We start from the raw sequence: 19308 nt of genomic DNA, 5'->3' as shown, positions 1-19308 counted from the left end.
CCGTCGGCCAAGCAGTGTCGGCTGGCGACCCCCAGGGGGAGGGCCTTCTCTGTGGGTGCCCCTACCCTCTGGAATGAACTACCCCCCGAGATTCGGATAATTCCGGATCTCCTTACCTTCCGTCGCGCCCTCAAGACATGGCTCTTCCAGCAAGCGGACCTGACCTAGGGTGGATTTTATACTGGGTTTTTTAGGAATTCGGAAGACACAACATTAAAATTCGGTTTAATTCGGTTTTAAGGGGGGGATTGTATATATGTTTTGGTTTTAAATATGTTGTGCGCCGCCCTGAGTCCCGCTGGGAGAAGGGCGGCATATAAATTAAAAAAAAAAAAAAAAAAAAAAAAGACAGATATCAACTATTCAAGGGAGGCTACATTTGGAAACAAAATCCTGAATTGTTCTAGGTCAGGGGTGTCAAACTCAATTTCCTTGAGGGCTGCATGACTATTGCGGTTGCCCTGGGGGGGGGCAGGTGGGTGTGGCCTACTGCTTAGGTGTGGACGGAGTGGGTGTGACCTATTGGGTGGGCATGGCCAGCTCTACATCGTTCGCGTCAAGGGGGCCTGTGGGGGCCTGGGCAGGAGTGGGACAGATCTGAGGGTCTCTGGCAGAAGGGGGTGGGACCGGGGCAAATGCCAAGGCATGGTCCACTGGAGGAGCCTCACTGCCTGCTGAAACCCTTCCGCCGGAGCCCATCAAGCTGGATATGTGAAGTAGGCGAGGGCCTTTTGCTGGCCACTTCTAGGCGATAGTGCATTTCTTCATTCCTCACAAAGGGTGACACCTCCCCAGCATGCACGCAGGCGGTAAGGCCGACACGGCAGGGGCTGGTTCCTTGCTGTTTCCAGACGGCCTTGTGAAGCTAAGACTGAATGCGTTTCAGCATAGATGGCCACCACCAAATTGTACATTGGCTCCCGGCCGGCCTGGGCCAGGGCCAAGGCAGTGGGGGCCGTTCCCTCACTGTTTCCAGGATGGCTTCGTGGGCCACATGAAACCACTTCGCGGGTCGCATCCAGCCCCCGGGCCTTGTGTTTGACATGTCTGTTCAATCTCCAGCTGATTGTTCTAGGTGTACCACTGGTGATACTTCGTTACCAGGCAGGTGGTACGCATATGTCGGCATGAAAATCAGTGTAAAAAAAAGCGTAAAAGTGTAGCGTGGGGATCAGCTGAAGCGGCGACAACGCCGCACAGGCCTGTATGAAAGTCGGGTGGAGCTTCGGGGTTGCCAGGGCTCTGCTGACACTCTGGATTGCTGTGGGGCTCCAGCTGATTGGCCCGCAGCCTCGGGGAAAGGAGGATGGGGAGAGAGGAGAGGATATAAAAGGTGGAGGTTTTGGAGGGAAAGGGAGAGGAAGAACACGACAGGAAAAGAGAAGGGGATGGAGAGAGACGGTGAAGAGGAGAGGCTTCTTTGAGTCAAGCAGAAGAAGAGAAGGGGATAGAACACGGCAAAGATGAATCTCAGAAAAACAGGCACACATTTCCTGTTAAAAGTGTGGTTAAGTGGGTATACAGATAGTCCTCAACCTAGAACCACAATTGAGCCCAAAATTTATGTTGCTAAGTGAGAAATTTGTTAAACGAGTTTTGTCCCATTTTGTGACTTTTCTTGCCACATTTCTTAAGTGAATCTCTGCAGTTGTTAAATTAGTAACCCGGTTCTAAAGTGAATCTGGTTTCCCCATTGACTTTGCTTGTCAAAAGGTGGCAAAAGGGGATCACATGACCCTGGGACACTGTGACCGTCGTAAATATGAATCCGTTGCCAAGCATCTGAATGTGAATCACGTTACCCTGGGGATGCTGCAACGGTGATAAGTGTGAAAAATGGTCAGAAGTCACTTTTTTCAGTGCTATTGTAACTTTGAACAGTCACTAAGCGAACTGTTGTAAGTCGAGGACTACCTCACTTTTTTTCCTTTTTTGGGGGGGGTCATCAACTGTTTGACGCCTTGCTAGGCGACTGGTGGTACTTGAATATTGCCATATCCTAAAAGTGCGCCTGGCTAGTGGGAACTGGAGATGGCAGGGAAAACGAATTCAGCAGCGCTCTCGCAGGAACAGCTGCGAGAGCAGAGTGGGAAGAAGGGAACTAGTATAAAAAGAGCAGGTTTTGGCGGGAGTGCATCAAGAGAGCGAGTAGACGGCCTTTGGAAGCGACGGTGGGTGTGAGTTTGGAGAAGACAAGTACGATGCGGCATCCGTTTGCGCTTTTCAGAAGGCTTGTGGGGGAAGGAGGACATGTGAGTTTGGAGTTTGGAGAAAGGGACAAGAGAGAGAAGAAGGAAGGAAAGAAGGGAAGGGAAGGAAGAAAGAAAGAAGGCCGGACCTGCCAGCGCTGCTGGGCATATGTGCAACCAGGCCCGCCCAGGTAACGCCGAAGACAGCCAGCCCTTCTGCGAAAGCGTGGGGGGAGAGTGGCTACCCCTGAGCACCACGCCTGCCTCCCTTCGGGCTCCTTTGGCTTCTCCCCCACCTCCAGGCTGGGACTTGTTAGATTCCCCTCATGGGCAGCGCTGCGCCCGCCAACCCGTCCCCAACCAGCCCTCCTCCTCCATCATCGGCGGTGATCCCACCTGTTGGGTGGGGAATCAGCGGGTCGTCCTACCATGCGGCCCCACGCTGCCCGCCCTGGGTTCCTCTCCTTTATTTGTGGGCTCCACCCGGCGGCCAACACACCACCTGGCCGAAGACGGGAACAACGGCTTCCCTGCCCTCAGCCAGTCCACCGTGCGGCCCTGCGCTGTTCGCTCTGGGGTCCTCTCGTTTTGTGGGCTCCGCCTGGTGGCACACACACCACTTGGCCGAAACCGGGGACAATGGCTTCCCTGCCCTCAGCCAGTCTGTGATCCCACAGGCGGGGAATCAGGTTGTCCCACCGCGTGGCCCCATGCCATCCGCTCCAGGGTCCTCTCCTCCTTTTGCGACCTCTGCCCGGCAGCTCCCACCCATCTCCCTTTCGGGTGTGTTGGACCGATCAGAGGGAAATGTCTACAGCCACGAAGGGGAAAGGCACGTTGCCGCCGCAGCCATTCTTTGCTCCAGGCGTCCCAAACGCAGCTGGCGCAACCCTGCTCAACCCCAAGTGTCCCTCCCCATGAGCAACATCCAGGTGGCCACGCCCACCCAGTCTGCTGTGACCACTGCAGCCACAGCCATCCAGTGGGCCATGGCATCCAGCGATAAATAAGTGGGTTTTGGGTTGCAGTTCGGGCATTGTTTCTCAAAGGTTCGCCATCACTGGTATAGGGTGTCCTGCGTGAGCAGGAAACCTATATATATCTTCCTGCCATTTCTTTAGTGGTGGCACCCGTTGTCCAGATAGATATTGTTTATGATAGAACAGTCTCTAGGTAATATAGTTATTTTTAATTATAGAAATTCTACCCAACGACAATTGCAATTTTTTTTCCATCTTAACAAATCCTTCTTGATTTCACTCCATGCCTTGTCATAATTATTTTGACATAGAATTTGTATTCTTTGTAAGAATACCCAAATGTCTTACTTTTCTTTTAAATCGCTTTTCCCATCAATTCTTTTTGGTCTTCCATTTTCATATTTTGGTCAACTTCTTTGTATTTGCCACTGATTTTAAAACCAGCTAATGCCTTAAAATCAGTCAATTTTTTCATTAATATTATGGTTTCTTCCAAAAGGTTTTTAAAACTACCACAAAATTATAATCAAAGCCTTTCTTACTTCCGGGCTTCCATCCACTGCACTCTAGATTACATATTCTATGCTTCTAAAGGGAGTCCTTGACTTACAATACTTCATTTAGTGACTGTTCAATGTTACAACAGCACTGAAATTTTTTGATTTATGACCGTTTTTCACAGTTACCACCTTTGCAGCATCCCCATGGTCATGTGATCAGAATTCAGATGCTTGGCAATCAGCTCCTACTTATGACCGTTGCTGTGTCCCAGGGTCACGTGATCCCCTTTTGCAGCCTTCCTTTTGACAAGCAAAGTCAATGGGCGAAGCCAGATTCACTTAACAACTGTGTGATTAACTTATTAACTGTAGTGGTTCACTCAGCAACTGTGTCAAAAAAGGTCGTAAAATAAGTCAAGGACTGCCTGTATATATTTCCTGGATGTATTAATCCTGCCCAACTCAAAAGAGACTTTTGGTGGCTTCCAAGATCTTAGCAGGAGTCCTTTTTTGATTCTGGAGAATTTCACATTAGATTTTAGATTTTCACACTCACATTAGACTTTCATATTCACTTCTGAAAATAAAAATTATACAATTTTTAAGTTGGCAAGAAAATTTCCAAGGAGGCAATTTCAAAGGGACAAACTCCAGGAGGCAAGATGTTCCAATTGGGAAGGAAAAGTTTTCTCACACTACACACGTGTAAAGGTTTTTCTTCTGTGTGGATTTTTCATTGTGCATCTGAAGATCTGATTATCAGATAAAAACCTTTGCCACATCCTAAGCCTTCATAAAAGTTTCTCTCCAGTAAGAATTCACTAATGCTGAAAAAGAGTATTTTTTCAAGCAAAACATACATCACACTCCAAACATTTATGCTACATCTTTCCTATATGGATTAGAGTTTTTAAGGGATGATTACAAAAATGCTCTCTCATGATCTAAGGGTTTCCCATCTCCCCCCCCCTTTTAGGAACACTTACATGACTTCTAAGGGTGAACAACTATGAAAAACTGTTTCACCTTTTCCCATGTGAGTTTTCTGATATCTCCCTTTTGAGCAAAAAATTTCTACACTTTATGAGTCTTTATGGCTTCATTCTTTGATGGACCTTTTGATGACTTCCAAGGTGTTGTTTTTGGGAAAAGCATTTCCCACACTCCACACATTTGTACGGCTTCTCCCCAGTGTGGATTCTCCCATGAACCCGAAGTAGTGTTGCTGTGAGAAAACCTTTCGCACACTCCCCACATTTATAGGGCTTCTCTCCTGTGTGCCCCCTCTGGTGTCTCCGGAGTTCAGCAGACTCCACAAATCGCTTGTCACATTCTGGGCATTGATAGGGCCTGTCTCCGGTGTGAAGTCTCTCATGTCGAATTAGGTGTGACCTTTGGGAGAAACATCTCCCACATTCTGAGCACATTTCATTTTTCTCTTTAGACCTGATACGCTTCTTTTCTGTGTGAATCGTCTGGTGTTTTTTAAGATATTCTTGGCAAGGAAAAGACTTCCCACACTCCGGACATTTATATGGTTTCTCTCCACTGTGGGTTCTCTGATGTATCAAAAGTCTATTTTTCGTAGAAAAACATTTATCGCACTCCGAGCATTTATGGGGCTTCTCTCCTATATGGACTTGCCAGTGACTTCTAAGATGAGCTGAATGAATAAATGCTTTCCCACAGTCTAAACATTTGTATTTTTTTTCCCCTCTGTGAATTTTCTTATGATGTCCGAGGCTTGACATCGTACGAAAAAATTTTCCACACTCGATGCACTGATAGGGTTTCTCCCCTGTGTGGATTATCTGATGTCGAAAAAAACTTCCCTTTAGAGAAAAACATTTCTCACAAACTTCACATTTATAGAGTTTTTCTCCAATGTGCGTCTTTTGGTGTCTCAATAGGGTGGAAGAAGTCTCAAATCGTTTCTCACATTTTCGGCATTCATGGGGTCTTTTCCCAGTGTGGACTTTCTGATGTCGTTGCAGGGAGGATTTGCTGGAAAAAGATTTCCCACATTCTAGGCACGTTCTGCTTTCCTCCTCTTCATGTGTTTTAGTATGTTTGCAAAGAGATGAACGTTGAGTGAAACATTTTCCACACTCTAAGCATTTATAAGGTTTTTTTTCCATGTGAATTTTCCCGTGGATTTTGAGACTTGTTTTTCGAATAAAAGATTTCCCACACTCCAGACATTGATAAGGTTTTTGTCCCGTGTGGATTTGTTGATGTTTAAGCATCTCTGAGTTTTGAGAAAAGCAAAGCCCACATTGCACACAATTGCAGGGGTTTCTCTTCAGATGGGCTGTTCTGAGGCCTGGAAAAACACTGAGGCCTTCCTGAGGTCTCTTTCCCTGGTGGATACGCTAAGGAGCTCCGATGTCCCAGCCTTTAGCAAAATGCTTCTCACACTCTCCACATTTGTAGGGCTTCAGTCCGGGGTGGCTCCGGAGATGTTTGGCAAAGCTCCACAGCCAGGAAACGAGTTCCCCCACTTCAAACACAGATGGGATCTATTCCTCATGTCCAGCGTCTGGTTAATCAAAGGGAGGAATTTGTGAGCAAAGGATATCCTGCCCTCAGAGCACTTGAAGAGTCTCTCCTGGTTCCTCTGAGGGGAGCTTCTATCGAAGTATTTCTCCACCCAGCATAATTTCCCGCACCTTCTTAATTGCAGGGCTTTCTAAACGGAGAAAATCTAACAACTGGAACTTTGCCCACTTTTCCCGGTGTCACCTGTTGGATGAAGGAAAAAGAAGAAAAGAAGAGAGAAAGATTTGTCATGGCTGACAGAATAGCAATAGCACTTAGACATATATAACGCTTTACAGCCCTCTCCAAACGGGTTACAGAGTCAGCATATTGCACCCCAACTATTTGGGTCCTCGTTTTACTGACCTCGGAAGGATGTAAGGCTGAGTTAACCTTGTGCAGGTGAGAATCGAACTACTGGCAGTCGGCAGAGGTAGCCTGCAATTCTGCATTCTAACCACTGCGCTATCATGGCTTTCCCTGTTGCTTCCTATTTGCCTGCCTTTTGCTTTTTCTCGTGTGTGTGTGTGTGTGTGTGTGTGATGCTCTATGATGTGAGAAAACACAGCAAAGATCCCCACCTCATAGACTTTGTATATGTGAGGTAGCTCCAATTCAGAGAGAACAACCTATGTAGTTATTCATGGACACTGTTCTTTGGGCCACCTCAGACTGAACATGGGGTCCTCCTAAAACGGCTTTCTATTATTCCTTTATAGTTTAGGGAGGGTGTAAATATATTCATCGGGGTCAGCAATACCTCATGGTGGGGGTTGAGACCCCCATTTACCCAAAGGGAGGTTGATGGCATCCTTTGGCCAAAACTTCCACCTGGTGGTCCTACCTGCCCAAGATAGACTTTGGACTCCAACATCAGCCAGTTTCTTTCGGCTTCATGTGTTGCATCCACCCAACCACTGGAATCACTTCACCAAGGGCAGCAGCACCAGAAACCATGGTTAAACTAGCAATGCTTTAGTTGAGGGATGTGTAATTTCTGGTTTAAAAGTTGATCCCCGCTTTGGGAGAGTGTGATGAGGTGAAATTCACATTTTATCTCGTGGCCTTTACGGTTTAACAAAATTATAGTACGGGATTAACACGTTTTTCTCCTCTCATATTTCATCATTTTCCCCTTTGGTGTCATTGAATTCTGCAGTTTGAGGCCTTGGTCAAGTCCAACATCCATCCTGAATCCCTTCCTCTTTTTTCTCCATTCCCTCTTTCCCTCTTTTCTCATCTGCAGCTCTGTTCATTTTCCCCTTCCTTTCCCCTCCATTTCTCTCCCAAGCTTCTTCTACCATTTGCTAGTTTCCTTTCTAAATCAGCCACCAAGAAGCAGCTGCCGCATCATAGCCTCTTCCGAGAAAAAACAAGGGAAATCACGGTTTTTAGAGATTCTACCCAGCTTTGTAGAAACCAAAGAAAATCAAAGCATTGGAACAAAATTCAGGATATTCGTTCCTCTCTATTTAGATCAGCGGTTCTCAACCTATGGGTCGCGACCCCATTTGGGGTCAATCGACCATTTCACCGGGGTCGCCAAGCAAGACTGTCCGCCATTTTTTTTGTCCGCCATTTTTTCCCCCCTTTCCGGCGGGTGCCTTATCTCCCTTGGGCTGGGCCAGCTGGTGGTCGGCCTGCTCCGTCTCTGCCGCTTGCCAGCTACGCCTCGGCCGGTGCAGGGGGCGGAACCACGCATGCACAGCACTCCCAGGCAGGGAAAGTCCTTGACTTACGACCGGTTGGGTAGTCCTCGACTTACGACTGGTTTAGTCCTCGACTTACAACTGGTTTAGTCCTCGACTTACGACTGGTTTAGTCCTCGACTTACGACCGGTTGGGGGTTGCGGCATTAAAAAGGTTGAGAACCACTGATTTAGATTAAGTAGAAGGAAAGGGGATCTTTTCTGGTTAGGGAGAATATGGGGACATAAATCCCATTTACAAAGGAGGAGATATAAGAAACACACCCAAGACAAATAAACCAGGGCTTTTCAACTGGTGACATGATTATGCCTGTTTCTCTGACATTAATCTTTGCACTATTCTATCCCCTTCACTCCTTCTGGTTGACTCAAAGAAGCCGATAGGTGATTGCAGGGCCTTTGGGGGGGGGGGGTGCGGCTTCTGCATTTGGAGCGGGGGCATTAGGGGCATGTCAGGGTGCTAGTTGGTAACCCCCCTCAAAGATTCCCTAGCCTTAAAACAGCTCTTGGGTGGCAACAGTTTCCCAGCACGAGGGGCTCAGAAGAAAGAGATGCCGGCAATGCTAACTCCCAAGAATGAGGGGCTCAGAGGCTGCTACAAGCAGGGGAGGCAGGGAAGTGGGGGGAAGAAAGGAAATCAAACCTGATTGAGAGGGAGCATAGTAACCCTGTCCCTACTCCACAGAGGGCAGATCCTTTTTTCTTTGTCGTTTTTCAGAGTTTTCATCCTGCTTTCATGAGAGGGCAGCGTTTGGGTGGGTGAAGCTGCCCCATTTTGCCCCGTCCCCCCCAAAGCTACAGCCGAGCATTGTTCTGAGCATTTCTGTTGGGGATAGCCAACTAGCACCCCGACACCCCCCATGCCACTTCAATGGCAGAAGCCACACCCCTCCCCAAAGGCCCTGCAATCACCTATTGGCTTCTTTGAGTCAACCAGAAGGGGATAGAATAGTGCAAAGATGAATGTCAGAGAAACAGGCACAAGTTTCCCATTAAAAGTGTGGTAAGTAGGTGTACAAATAGACATCAACCTACAACCACAATTGAGCCCAAAATTTATGTTTCTAAGTGAGAAATTTGTTAAATGAGTTTTGTCCCATTTTATCACTTTTTCCTGCCACATTTGTTCAGTGAACCACTGCAGTTGTTAAATTAGTAACACAGTTTTTAAGTGAATCTGGTTTCCCCATTGACTTTGCTTGTCAGAAGGTTGCAAAAGGGGATCACATGACCCTGGGACATTGTGACGATCATAAATATGAATCAGTTGCCAAGCATCTGAATCTAAATCACAAGACCCTGGGGATGCTGCAACGGTCATAAGTGTGAAAAATGGTCATGCGTCACTTTTTTCAGTGCCTTTATAACTTCGAACAGTCACTAAACAAACTGTTATAACTTGAGGACTACCTGTATTTTATCACTTCCCCTTTTTTTGGTCATGTTTTTGACACCTTGCTAGGTGACCGGGGGTAGTCGAATATTGCCATATCCTAAAGTGGTAAAATCTGTGAAAAGGTTGAAAAGCTTTGGTATAGAGTCTCCTGAGGAAGGGGTTGGACTAGAAGACCTCCAAGGTCCCTTCTCGCTCTGTTTTGATTGATAAAACCCACCAAGCGGCTGCCACATTCTTTGACATTGTGACTAAATTAGTAGACCAGCAAAATGCTGTAGGCATAGTATACTTAGATTTCAGCAAGACATTCGACAACCTGTATCTTGGTAACAAATGTGGGATAGACAGCATCACCACCAGATGGATTTGTAACTAGCTGACAAACTGTACTCAACAAGTAGTCCTTACATCTACATAGAGGGAAGTAAGCAGTGGGGTACCACAAGGTTCTCTTTTAGGTCCAGTATTCTCAAAGTCTTCATAAATGATTTAGAATGATGAGGGAATAAAAGGGGAAATTATCAAATTTGTAAATGACACTAAGCTGGCAGAAATAGCCAACACCCCAGAAGTCAAGCTGAGGATCCAACAAAACCTTGACAGACTTGAACAATGGGCCCTATCCAACAACATGAAATTTAGTATAGAGAAAAGCAAGGTTTTACACATAGGCAGAAAAACCTAAAGCTGCAAATACAGATTAGCCGAAACCTGGCTCAAAAACTGTTAAATGTGAGAGGGACCTTGGCGTCGAGTGGTGAATCACTTAAACATGAACCATCAATGTGCAAAAGCTTCCAAAAAAAGCTAATAAAATCCTTGGTTGTATAAACAAGCGTCGTAGAATCAAAATCACAAGAAGGATTAGTATAGATTTATAAAGAGCAAGTAAATTAGTAAGACCACACCTGGAATACTGCATCCAGGTTTGGTCACCACGTTACAAAACAGATATTGAGACCCTGCAAAAAGGGGCAAAGGAGAGGAACTAAAACGATTAAAGGCCTGGAGACAAAAACACGTGAAGAACGGTTGCAGGAATTGTTTATGGCCAGTCTAGAGTAAAGATGGACGAGGGGTGACATGACAACAGTATTCTAATATTGGAGGGGCTGCCACAAAGAAGAGAGCATCCACCTGTTTTTCAAAGCACTTGAAGTGGGGGGGGGGGGAAGTAGGGAGAACGAGAGGAACGTCCTAGAGTGGCACCTCGGAGGACGCCGGGCGAGCAGCCTCTTTGACAGCCGGGCGGAGTCTGGAGAGGCCGGGAGCCTTTCCCTCCCTCCCTCTCTCTTCCCCGGGATTTGTAAGAGGCGGCCGGGGTTCCTCGCTCCCTGCTTCCCCGAGGTTTGGGGGGGGGGGGGTACTCGGACGAGGGATCCCCTATCCGGCACCTGGCAAGGCTGAGATGGCGGTGGAGGATGGGCTGCGTAGTAGGAAGGCGGGCGTGATAAAGTGGCTCTGCCTAGCCATAGCCCAAAGAGGCTGCGGTGATGATGCAACCGGGCGTGGCTGCTACAGGGACAGAGACCGGACTTAATCATGGCTTAATCATAGTTTACTGCCAGCATTTGAAGTCAGTCCAGGGCTCGTCGGCAGGTCTCCCTGAAGCAGAGGCGGCGGTGCTGCCTCCACGAAAGCGAAGGAAACCTCCTCCCTCCTCCCTGCTTCTCCCAGGAGGTGCAAAGATCGACTTTGATCCCCTGCCTCGCTTTTCGTGATTTCCTACGGAGCTCCATCCACTCAGGGACGCCTCTTCCCGTGTATGTTGAGCCCAAATGGGGCACTGGGAGCTGGAAACCGCAAGCAGATGGAGCCACGTTGCACGCCGGGATCATGGGTTGTATGGGACGGCGATTTGGCTGCTTTAGTACCTAAGTCTACATTTTTCCCTATTCTGCATCTCAGAGCATCAGGAAACACCATCCGATAAGCTTTGCTTTGATCACGGTTTGCTGACCGAGGGGTAACTGGTGGGTTTGTATAATTTTCCAAGCCACAAATGAGCAAGCTTTACAGAACCACAGAGTTGAGCTCGGAGATGTTGCTCAACCCCCTACCCAAGCAAGAGATCCTATAGGCCGGTCTCCTGCTTGAGGAAGGACTAGAAGACCTCCAAGGTCCCTTCCAGCTCTATTCTGACTGATAAAACCCACCAAGGGGCTGCCACCTCACAGCCTCTTCATGGCAAAACAAGGAAAATAATGATTTTTTTCCAGTTTCTCCCCAGCGTGGTAGAAACAAAAGAAAAACAAAGAATTAGAATAAAAGCAAAGAATATTCATTCCTCTCTATTTAGATTAAGCAGAAAGAAAGGGGATCTTTTCTGCGTTGGGAGAACATGAGCTGAATTCAAGCAACTTAAAGTTCCCCCCCCCTTAAACCAACCTCCCCCCCCTTGAAGGGAGAAGGCGGGTCTTTCTTTCCATTGCCCCATATTCCCCCCAAATAAATCCTTAAAAAGAAAAGCCCCCCCTTTCCCTCCGTGGGGCGAGCCCCNGGGGGACTCGGGGCTACCTTCCTCCTGGCCGGCCGAGGGAGAGCAGGAGCAGCCCCACCTGCCCGGAGCGGGGCCGAGGAGCAGCCTTGCCGGACGCCCAGAAGTTGCACCGCCGCCCAAAATGCCCCAAGTGGGAAAAAGGCGGAAAAGGAAAATCCTCCGCAACGGAGCTCTGGAACGTCAGAGCTGGAAGGGGGGGAAATAGGGAGAACGAGAGGAACGTCCTAGAGCGGCACCTCGGAGGAAGCTGGGCGAGCAGCCTCTTTGACAGCCGGGCGGAGCCTGGAGAGGCTGGGAGCCTTTCCCTCCCTCCCTCCCTCCCTCCCTCCTCCCCGGGATTGGGAAGAGGCGGCCGGGCATCCTCCCTCCCTGCTTCCCCCCAAAGTTTGGGGGGGGAGTTGGACGAGGGATCCCCTATCCAGCACCTGGCAAGGCTGTGATGGCTGTGGAGGATGGGCTTCGTAGTAGGGAGGCAGGCGAGACGGTGGTTCTCCCGAGTCCAAAGAGGCTGCGGTGATGATGGAAACCGGCCTTAATCGTGGCTTAATCATAGTTTACTCCCAGCCCTGGAAGTCAGCCGTCCAGGGCTCGCCGGCAGGTCTCCCTGGGAGCTGCAAACAGCAAGCAGAGGGAGCCACGTTACACTCCCTGATCAGGGCTTGTATGGAACGGTGATTTGCCTGCTTTAGAAAATAGGTTAGCCTTTTCCCTATTGTACAGTTCAGAGCACCAGGAGACATCATGGTTTGCTGACCGTGGTGGGTTTGTACACGTTTCCAAGCCACAAATGAGCAAGCTTTACAGAATAACAAAGTTGGAAGGGAGCTTGGAGGTCTTCTATCTAGCTCAACCCCCTGTCCAAGCAAGAGATCCTGTAGGGTTTTCTACCTGAGAAGGGGGTTGGACTAGATGACCTCCAAGGTCCCTTCCAACATCATCATCATTATTATTACCAAGAACTCTCTTTCCTCTTTAACAGTTTCCAATTAAACTCTTGGTTTTTCTCCTGCCATATAAGTTTAGATATATCTTCCTGCCATTTCTTTAGTGGTGGCACCCGTTGTCCAGATAGGCATTGTTTAAAAACAGAAACATCAGTCTCTAGGTAATATAATTATTTTTAATTATAGAAATTCTACCCAACGACAATTGTAATTTTTTTTCCATCTTAACAAATCCTTCTTGATTTCATTCCATGCCTTCTCATAATTATTTTGACATAGAATTCGTATTCTTTGTAAGAATACCCAAATGTCCTACTTTTCTTTTAAATCGCTTTTCCCATCAATTCTTTTTGGTCTTCCATTTTCATATTTTGGTCAACTTTTTTATCTATTCACCACTGATGTTAAAACCAGCTAATGCACTAAAATCCGTTAATTTTTCCATTAATATTATGGTTTCTTCCGAAATGACTTTTAAAACTACCACAAAATTATAATCAAAGCCCTTCTTACTTCTGGGCTTCCATCCGCTTCACTCTAGGATACATATTCTATGCTTCTACAGGGAGTCCTTGACTTACACTAGTTCATTTAGTGACCGTTCAAAGTTCCAACGGCACTGAAAAAAGTTGATTTATGACCGTTTTTCATTTACATCCTTTTCCCCATGGTCACGTGATCAGAATTCAGATGCTTGGCAATTGGCTCATACTTATGACTGTTGCTCTGTCACAGGGTCACGTGATCCCCTTTTGCAGCCTTCCTTCTGACAAGCAAAGTCAATGGGGGAAGCATGACTAACTTATCAAGTGCAGTGATTGACTCAGCAACAGGCAAAAAGGTCGTAAAATAAGTCGAGGACTGCCTGTATATATTTCCTGAATTTGTTAATTGTTAATTAATTTGTTAATTAATTTGTTAATTGTTAATTGTTAATTTGTTAATTGGTGGCTGCCAAGATTTTAGCAGAGCCTTTAGCTTTTTTACCTTTTTTGTCTGCATACCCCGGCCACTTTTTCACTGTCCCTTTCCCTTTTTCTTTTTAAATTCTTATAATCACGGAGCTACAAGGGACCTATAACAGAATAACAAGAATTGTAGTTTTCTAGTCTATAAGCAGGAGTCCTTATATGAGTTCGAAGAATTTCACATTAGATTTTAGATTTTCACACTCACACTTGGACTTTAAGAGAGCTAATTTCAATAAACTTAGAGAGGGCTTGGGAAGGATTCCATGGATGAGAATCCTCAAGGGGAAAACAACTCAAGAAGTTTGGGAAATTTTGAAAAGTGAGATAATAAAAGCCCAGTCTAGCACAATACCAACAAAGAGGAAAAATAACAGCTCTCAAAAGAAACCAGCATGGCTGAATAAAGAACTCTCTGATAAATTGAAAGTTAAAAAGGACAAGTATAGAAAGTGGAAAGAGGGGCACATAACTAAGTCAGAATATCAGCAAATAGCCCGAACCTGCAAAGATGAAGTGAGGAAAGCTAAGGCTCAAAATGAACTAAGGCTTGCGACCAAAGTCAAAAATAACAAAAAAAGCTTATTTCAACATGTAAAAAACAAGAAAAAAGTGAAGGAAATGATTGGTCCATTAGTGGGTGAAAGTGGCAAGAAGGTGACAAGCAACAGGGAGAAAGCAGAACTATTTAACTCATTTTTTGCATCTGTCTTTACACAAAGGGAAAAAACCAGACCAACCTATCAAAAATAGGTGCCATAAAAAACAAAATAGAAACACAAGTTAAGATAGGCAAGAAAGCGGTAAGGGAGCACCTGTCCAGCCTAGACAAGTTCAAATCACCAGGACCAGATGGATTACACCCCAAGGTTCTCAAGGAACTGGCAGATGTGATCTCAGAACCACTGAACTATATTTTTCAAAGATCCTGGAGCACTGGGGAATTACCAGAGGACTGGAAAAGAGCTGATGTAGTTCCCACCTTCAAAAAAGGGAAAAAAATGGATCCAGGAAATTACAGACCTATCAGCCTGACCTCAATACCTGGGAAGATTGTGGAAAAGAGAATCAAACAACAAATCAGCAAACACTTACAGGCAAACAAAGTCATTACTAAAAGCCAACATGGGTTTGTCAAAAACAAACAAATGCCAGAGAAATCTTATTGCATTCTTTGACCAAGTGACAAAATTAGTGGACCAGAGGAATGCTGTGGATATAATTTACTTGGACTTCAGTAAGGCATTTGATAAAGTACATCACAACCTACTACTTGAGAAGATAGAAAAATGCGGGTTAGACAGCATCACCACCAGATGGATTCATAGCTGGCTGACCGGCCGTACTCAGCGTGTGGTCCTCCATAGAACCGCGTCTACATGGAAGTAAGTGTGTAGTAGGGTGCCCCAGGGCTCTGTTCTGGGCCCAGTGCTCTTCAACATCTTCATCAACGATTTGGATGAGGGGATAGATGGGGAACTCATGAAATTTGCAGACGACACCAAGCTGGCAGGAATAGCCAACACTCCAGAAGACAGGCTTAAGATACAGGAGGATCTGGACAGACTTGAACACTGGGCGCTACCTAACAAAATGAAATTCAATGGTGAAAACCAAATGTACAGGTATAGTATAGGGGGTACCTTGACCAATAGTAGTAATTGTGAGAGGGATCTCAGAGTCCTAGTGGACAATCACTTAAATATGATCCAGCAGTGTGCTGCAGCTGCCAAAAAGGCAAACACAGTGCTAGGCTGCATTAACAGAGGGATAGAATCAAGATCACGTGAAGTGTTAATACCACTTTACAATGCCTTGGTAAGGCCACACTTGGAATACTGCATCCAGTTTTGGTCACCACGATGTAAAAAGGATGTTGAGACTCTAGAAAAGAGTACAGAGAAGAGCAACAAAGATGATCAAGGGACTGGAGGCTAAAATATACAAGGAATGGTTGCTGGAATTGGGTATGTCTAGTTTAATGAAGAGAAGGATAAGGGGGGACATGATAGCAGTGTTCCAATATCTTAGGGGCTGCCACAAAGAAGAGGGAGTCAAGCTATTTTCCAAAGCGCCTGAAGGCAGGACAAGAAGCAACGGATGGAAACTAATCAAGGAGAGAAGCAACCTAGAACCAAGGAGAAACTTCCTTACAGTTAGAACAATTAACCAGTGGAACAACCTGCCTCCAGAAGCGGTGAATGCTCCAACACTGGAAGTTTTTAAGAAGAGACTGGACAGCCATTTGTCCAAAATGGTATAGGGCAGAGATGGCGAACCTTTTAGAGACTGAGTGCCCAAACTGCAACCAAAAACCCACTTATGTATTATCGGGTGCCAGATGGGCATGGCCCATTGGGTGGGCGTGGCTGCAGTAGTAACAGCAGGCTGGGTGGGACTAAAAAGTTCAATCAATCAATGCCAACTTTGTGAGATCTTTTTTTTTCCTGTGAGAAGTTGAAATTGATTGATTGAAACTTTTTTTTTTTGCACACGGCGGCAGAGGTGAAAAGTTTTTATAAAACCCACCTGAAGCCCTAGCACTGGGGCGACGGCGCGTGTGTCAACAGAAAGGGCTCTGTGTGCCACCTGTGCCATAAGTTCGCAACCACAGGTATAGGGTTTTCTGCCTGAGCAGGGGGTTGGACTAGATGACCTCCAAGGTCCCTTCCAACATCATCATCATCATCATCATCATTATTATTATTATTATTATTATTATTATTATTATTATTAGACTTTCATATTCACATTTTAAAAATAATTTAAAAAATATATAAAAATTTTAAGTTGGCAAGAAAATTTCTAAGGAAATTTCCAATTTCAAATGGACAAACTCCAGGAGCCAAGATGTTCCAATTGGCAATGAAAAATTTTCTCACGCTACACACTTGTTGAGGTTTTTCTGCTGTGTGGATTTTTCATGTGCATCTGAAGATATGATTATCAGATAAAAAACCTTGCCATATTCTAAACGAAAAATGAAAATGAAAATTAGCATATTTCGGACATGTGATGTGAGACCCAGAAAAATACAGCATAATCCATTTAATCCTCCAGGGAAAGACCGAAGGCAAACGAGGTCCAGGCAGAAGAAGAACATCGTGGCTTCAAAATCTAAGGGATTGGTTTGGACAAAACTCAGCAGCGCTTTTTCGTGCAGCTGCTGATAAAAACAGGATCGCCAACATGATCGTCAACGTCCGATAACGGATGTGGCACAAGAAGAAGAAGAAGAATATTCTAAATCCTGATAAAGTTTTTCTCCAGTAAGAATTCACTGATGCTGAAAAAGAGTATTTTTTCAGGCAAGCCATACATCACAATCCAAACATTTATGATACATCTTTCCAATTCCCCCCGCCCCTTTTAGGAACTCTTCCATGACTTCTAAGAGTTGAACAACTATGAAAAACTGTTTCACCTTCTCCCATGTGAGCTTTATGATATTTCCCTTTTAAGCAAAACATTTCGACACTTTATGAGTCTTTATGGCTTCACTCCTGTATGGACCTTTTCATGACGTCTAAGGTGTTGTTTTTGGGAAAAGCATTTCCCACACTCCACACATTTGTACGGCTTCTCCCCAGTGTGGATTCTCTGATGAACCCGAAGTAGTGTTGTTGTGAGAAAACCTTTCGCACACTCCCCACATTTATAGGGCTTCTCTCCTGTGTGCCCCCTCTGGTGTCTCCGGAGTTCAGCAGTCTCCACAAATCGCTTGTCACATTCTGGGCATTGATAGGGCCTGTCTCCGGTGTGAAGTCTCTCATGTCGAATTAGGTGTGACCTTTGGGAGAAACATCTCCCACATTCTGAGCACATTTCATTTTTCTGCACAGACCTGATACGCTTCTTTTCTGTGTGAATCGTCTGGTGTTTTTTAAGATATTCTTGGCAAGAAAAAGACTTCCCACACTCCGGGCATTTATATGGTTTCTCTCCACTGTGGGTTCTCTGATGTATCAAAAGTCTATTTTTCTGATAAAAACATTTATCGCACTCTGAGCATTTATGGGGCTTCTCTCCTATATGGACTTGCCAGTGACTTCTAAGGTGATTTGAATGAATAAATGTTTTCCCACAGTCTAAACATTTGTATTTTTTTTCCCCTCTGTGAATTTTCTTATGATGTCCGAGGTTTGATATCGTACGAAAAAATTTTCCACACTCGATGCACTGGTAGGGTTTTTCCCCTGTGTGGATTATCTGATGTCGAAAAAGATTTCCCTTTAGAGAAAAACGTTTCTCACAAACCTCACATTTATAAAGTTTTTCTCCTATGTGCGTCTTTTGGTGTCTCCAAAGTGTGGAAGAAGTCTCAAATCGTTTCTCACATTTTCGGCATTCATGGGGTCTTTCCCCAGTGTGGACTTTCTGATGTCGTTGCAGGGCTGATTTGCTGGAAAAACATTTCCCACACTCTAGGCACGTTCTGCTTTCCTCCTCTTCGTGTGTTTTATGATGTTTGCAAAGAGATGAACTTTGAGTGAAACATTTTCCACACTCTAAGCATTTATAAGGTTTTTTTTCCATGTGAATTTTCCCGTGGATTTTGAGACTTGTTTTTCGAACAAAAGATTTCCCACACTCCAGACATTGATAAGGTTTTTGTCCCGTGTGGATTTGTTGATGTTTAAGCATCTCTGAGTTTTGAGAAAAGCAAAGCCCACATTGCACACAATTGCAGGGGTTTCTCTTCAGTTGGGCTGTTCTGAGGCCTGGAAAAACACTGAGGCCTTCCTGAGGTCTCTTTCCCTGGTGGATACGCTAAGGAGCTCCGATGTCCCAGCCTTTAGTAAAATGCTTCCCACACTCTCCACATTTGTAGGGCTTCAGTCCGAGGTGACTGCGGAGATGTTTGGCAAAGCTTCACAGCCACAAAACGAGTTCCCACACTTCAAACACAGATGAGATCCATTCCCCATGTCCAGCTTCCGGATAATCAAAAGGAGGGATTTGTGAGCAAAGGATATCCCGCACTCAGAGCACTTGAAAAGTCTCTCCTGGTTCCTCTGAGGGGACCTTCTATCGAAGTTTTTCTCCACCTAGCATAATTTCTGGCGCCTTCTCAGTTGCAGGGCTTTCTAAATGCAGAAAATCTCACAACTGGAACTTTGTCCACTTTTCCCGATGTCACCTGCTGGATGAAGGAAAAAGAAGAAGAGAGAAAGATTCACGATGGCTGACAGAATAGCAATATCACTGAAGACAAAGTAGCTAAGGCCCTGATTGGATCTCCATTGTATTTAAACTGCATTTAAACTGCCCAGAGCTGTTGGGAAGTGCTACAAACTGTAAGTCTTGGGAGGCTGGACCAGAAAAGTAGCTAAGGCCCTGATTGGATCTCCATTGTATTTATTTATTTATTTATTTATTTATTTATTTTATTTTTCACCATACACCATACACCAAAACTACATAAACATAACTCTTTTCTTCTAACAGAACAGTGCTTTACATTTTAAATGTTCTTTACATCTTATTTACATTTTATATACATCAATAATTATATCTTTTTCTTTCTCTGTTCTAGCCAATTATAACATTTATTCCAAATTTCATAAAATTCTGACATCTCCTT

At 45.4% G+C, this 19308-nt stretch overlaps 2 protein-coding genes across 2 annotated transcripts in view; both read right to left on the bottom strand.

Moving 5' to 3' along the window:
• LOC114922170 (zinc finger protein 501-like) overlaps positions 1-5915 on the bottom strand; it is a 13191-nt gene extending 7276 nt beyond the window's left edge. Inside the window, exons 1-2 of the mRNA XM_029286630.1 lie at positions 4849-5915; positions 1203-1291 (exon numbers count right to left, since the gene is read on the bottom strand). Coding sequence (XP_029142463.1) covers positions 1203-1291; positions 4849-5915 — 1156 coding nt within the window. The remainder of the gene's footprint in view (positions 1-1202; positions 1292-4848) is intronic.
• Positions 5916-12385: 6470 nt separating this feature from the next.
• Positions 12386-18368, bottom strand: LOC107298867 (zinc finger protein 665-like). Its single transcript, XM_029286631.1, has 2 exons — positions 17360-18368; positions 12386-12423 (listed from the first exon to the last, which is right to left on the bottom strand). The coding sequence occupies exons 1-2, from the start codon at positions 18366-18368 to the stop codon at positions 12386-12388; spliced, it is 1047 nt and encodes a 348-aa protein (XP_029142464.1).
• Positions 18369-19308: the final 940 nt, after the last annotated feature.

Source organism: Protobothrops mucrosquamatus, unplaced genomic scaffold (genome assembly GCF_001527695.2).
Source record: "Protobothrops mucrosquamatus isolate PMUCROS unplaced genomic scaffold, P.Mucros_1.0 scaffold4345, whole genome shotgun sequence".
Lineage (NCBI taxonomy): Eukaryota > Metazoa > Chordata > Lepidosauria > Squamata > Viperidae > Protobothrops > Protobothrops mucrosquamatus.
This window is presented reverse-complemented; position numbering and strand designations above follow the sequence as displayed.

Bases quoted from the DNA above. Each gene is read 5' to 3' on its own strand.
- LOC107298867 (XM_029286631.1), bottom strand. From the start codon at position 18,368: ATGCTTAAACATCAACAAATCCACACGGGACAAAAACCTTATCAATGT. The intron at 12,424-17,359 runs GTTTTCTCACAA...TGCTGTTTGCAG, and splicing joins ATGTGGGGAGTGTGCGAAAG to CTCCCAGGGAGACCTGCCGG.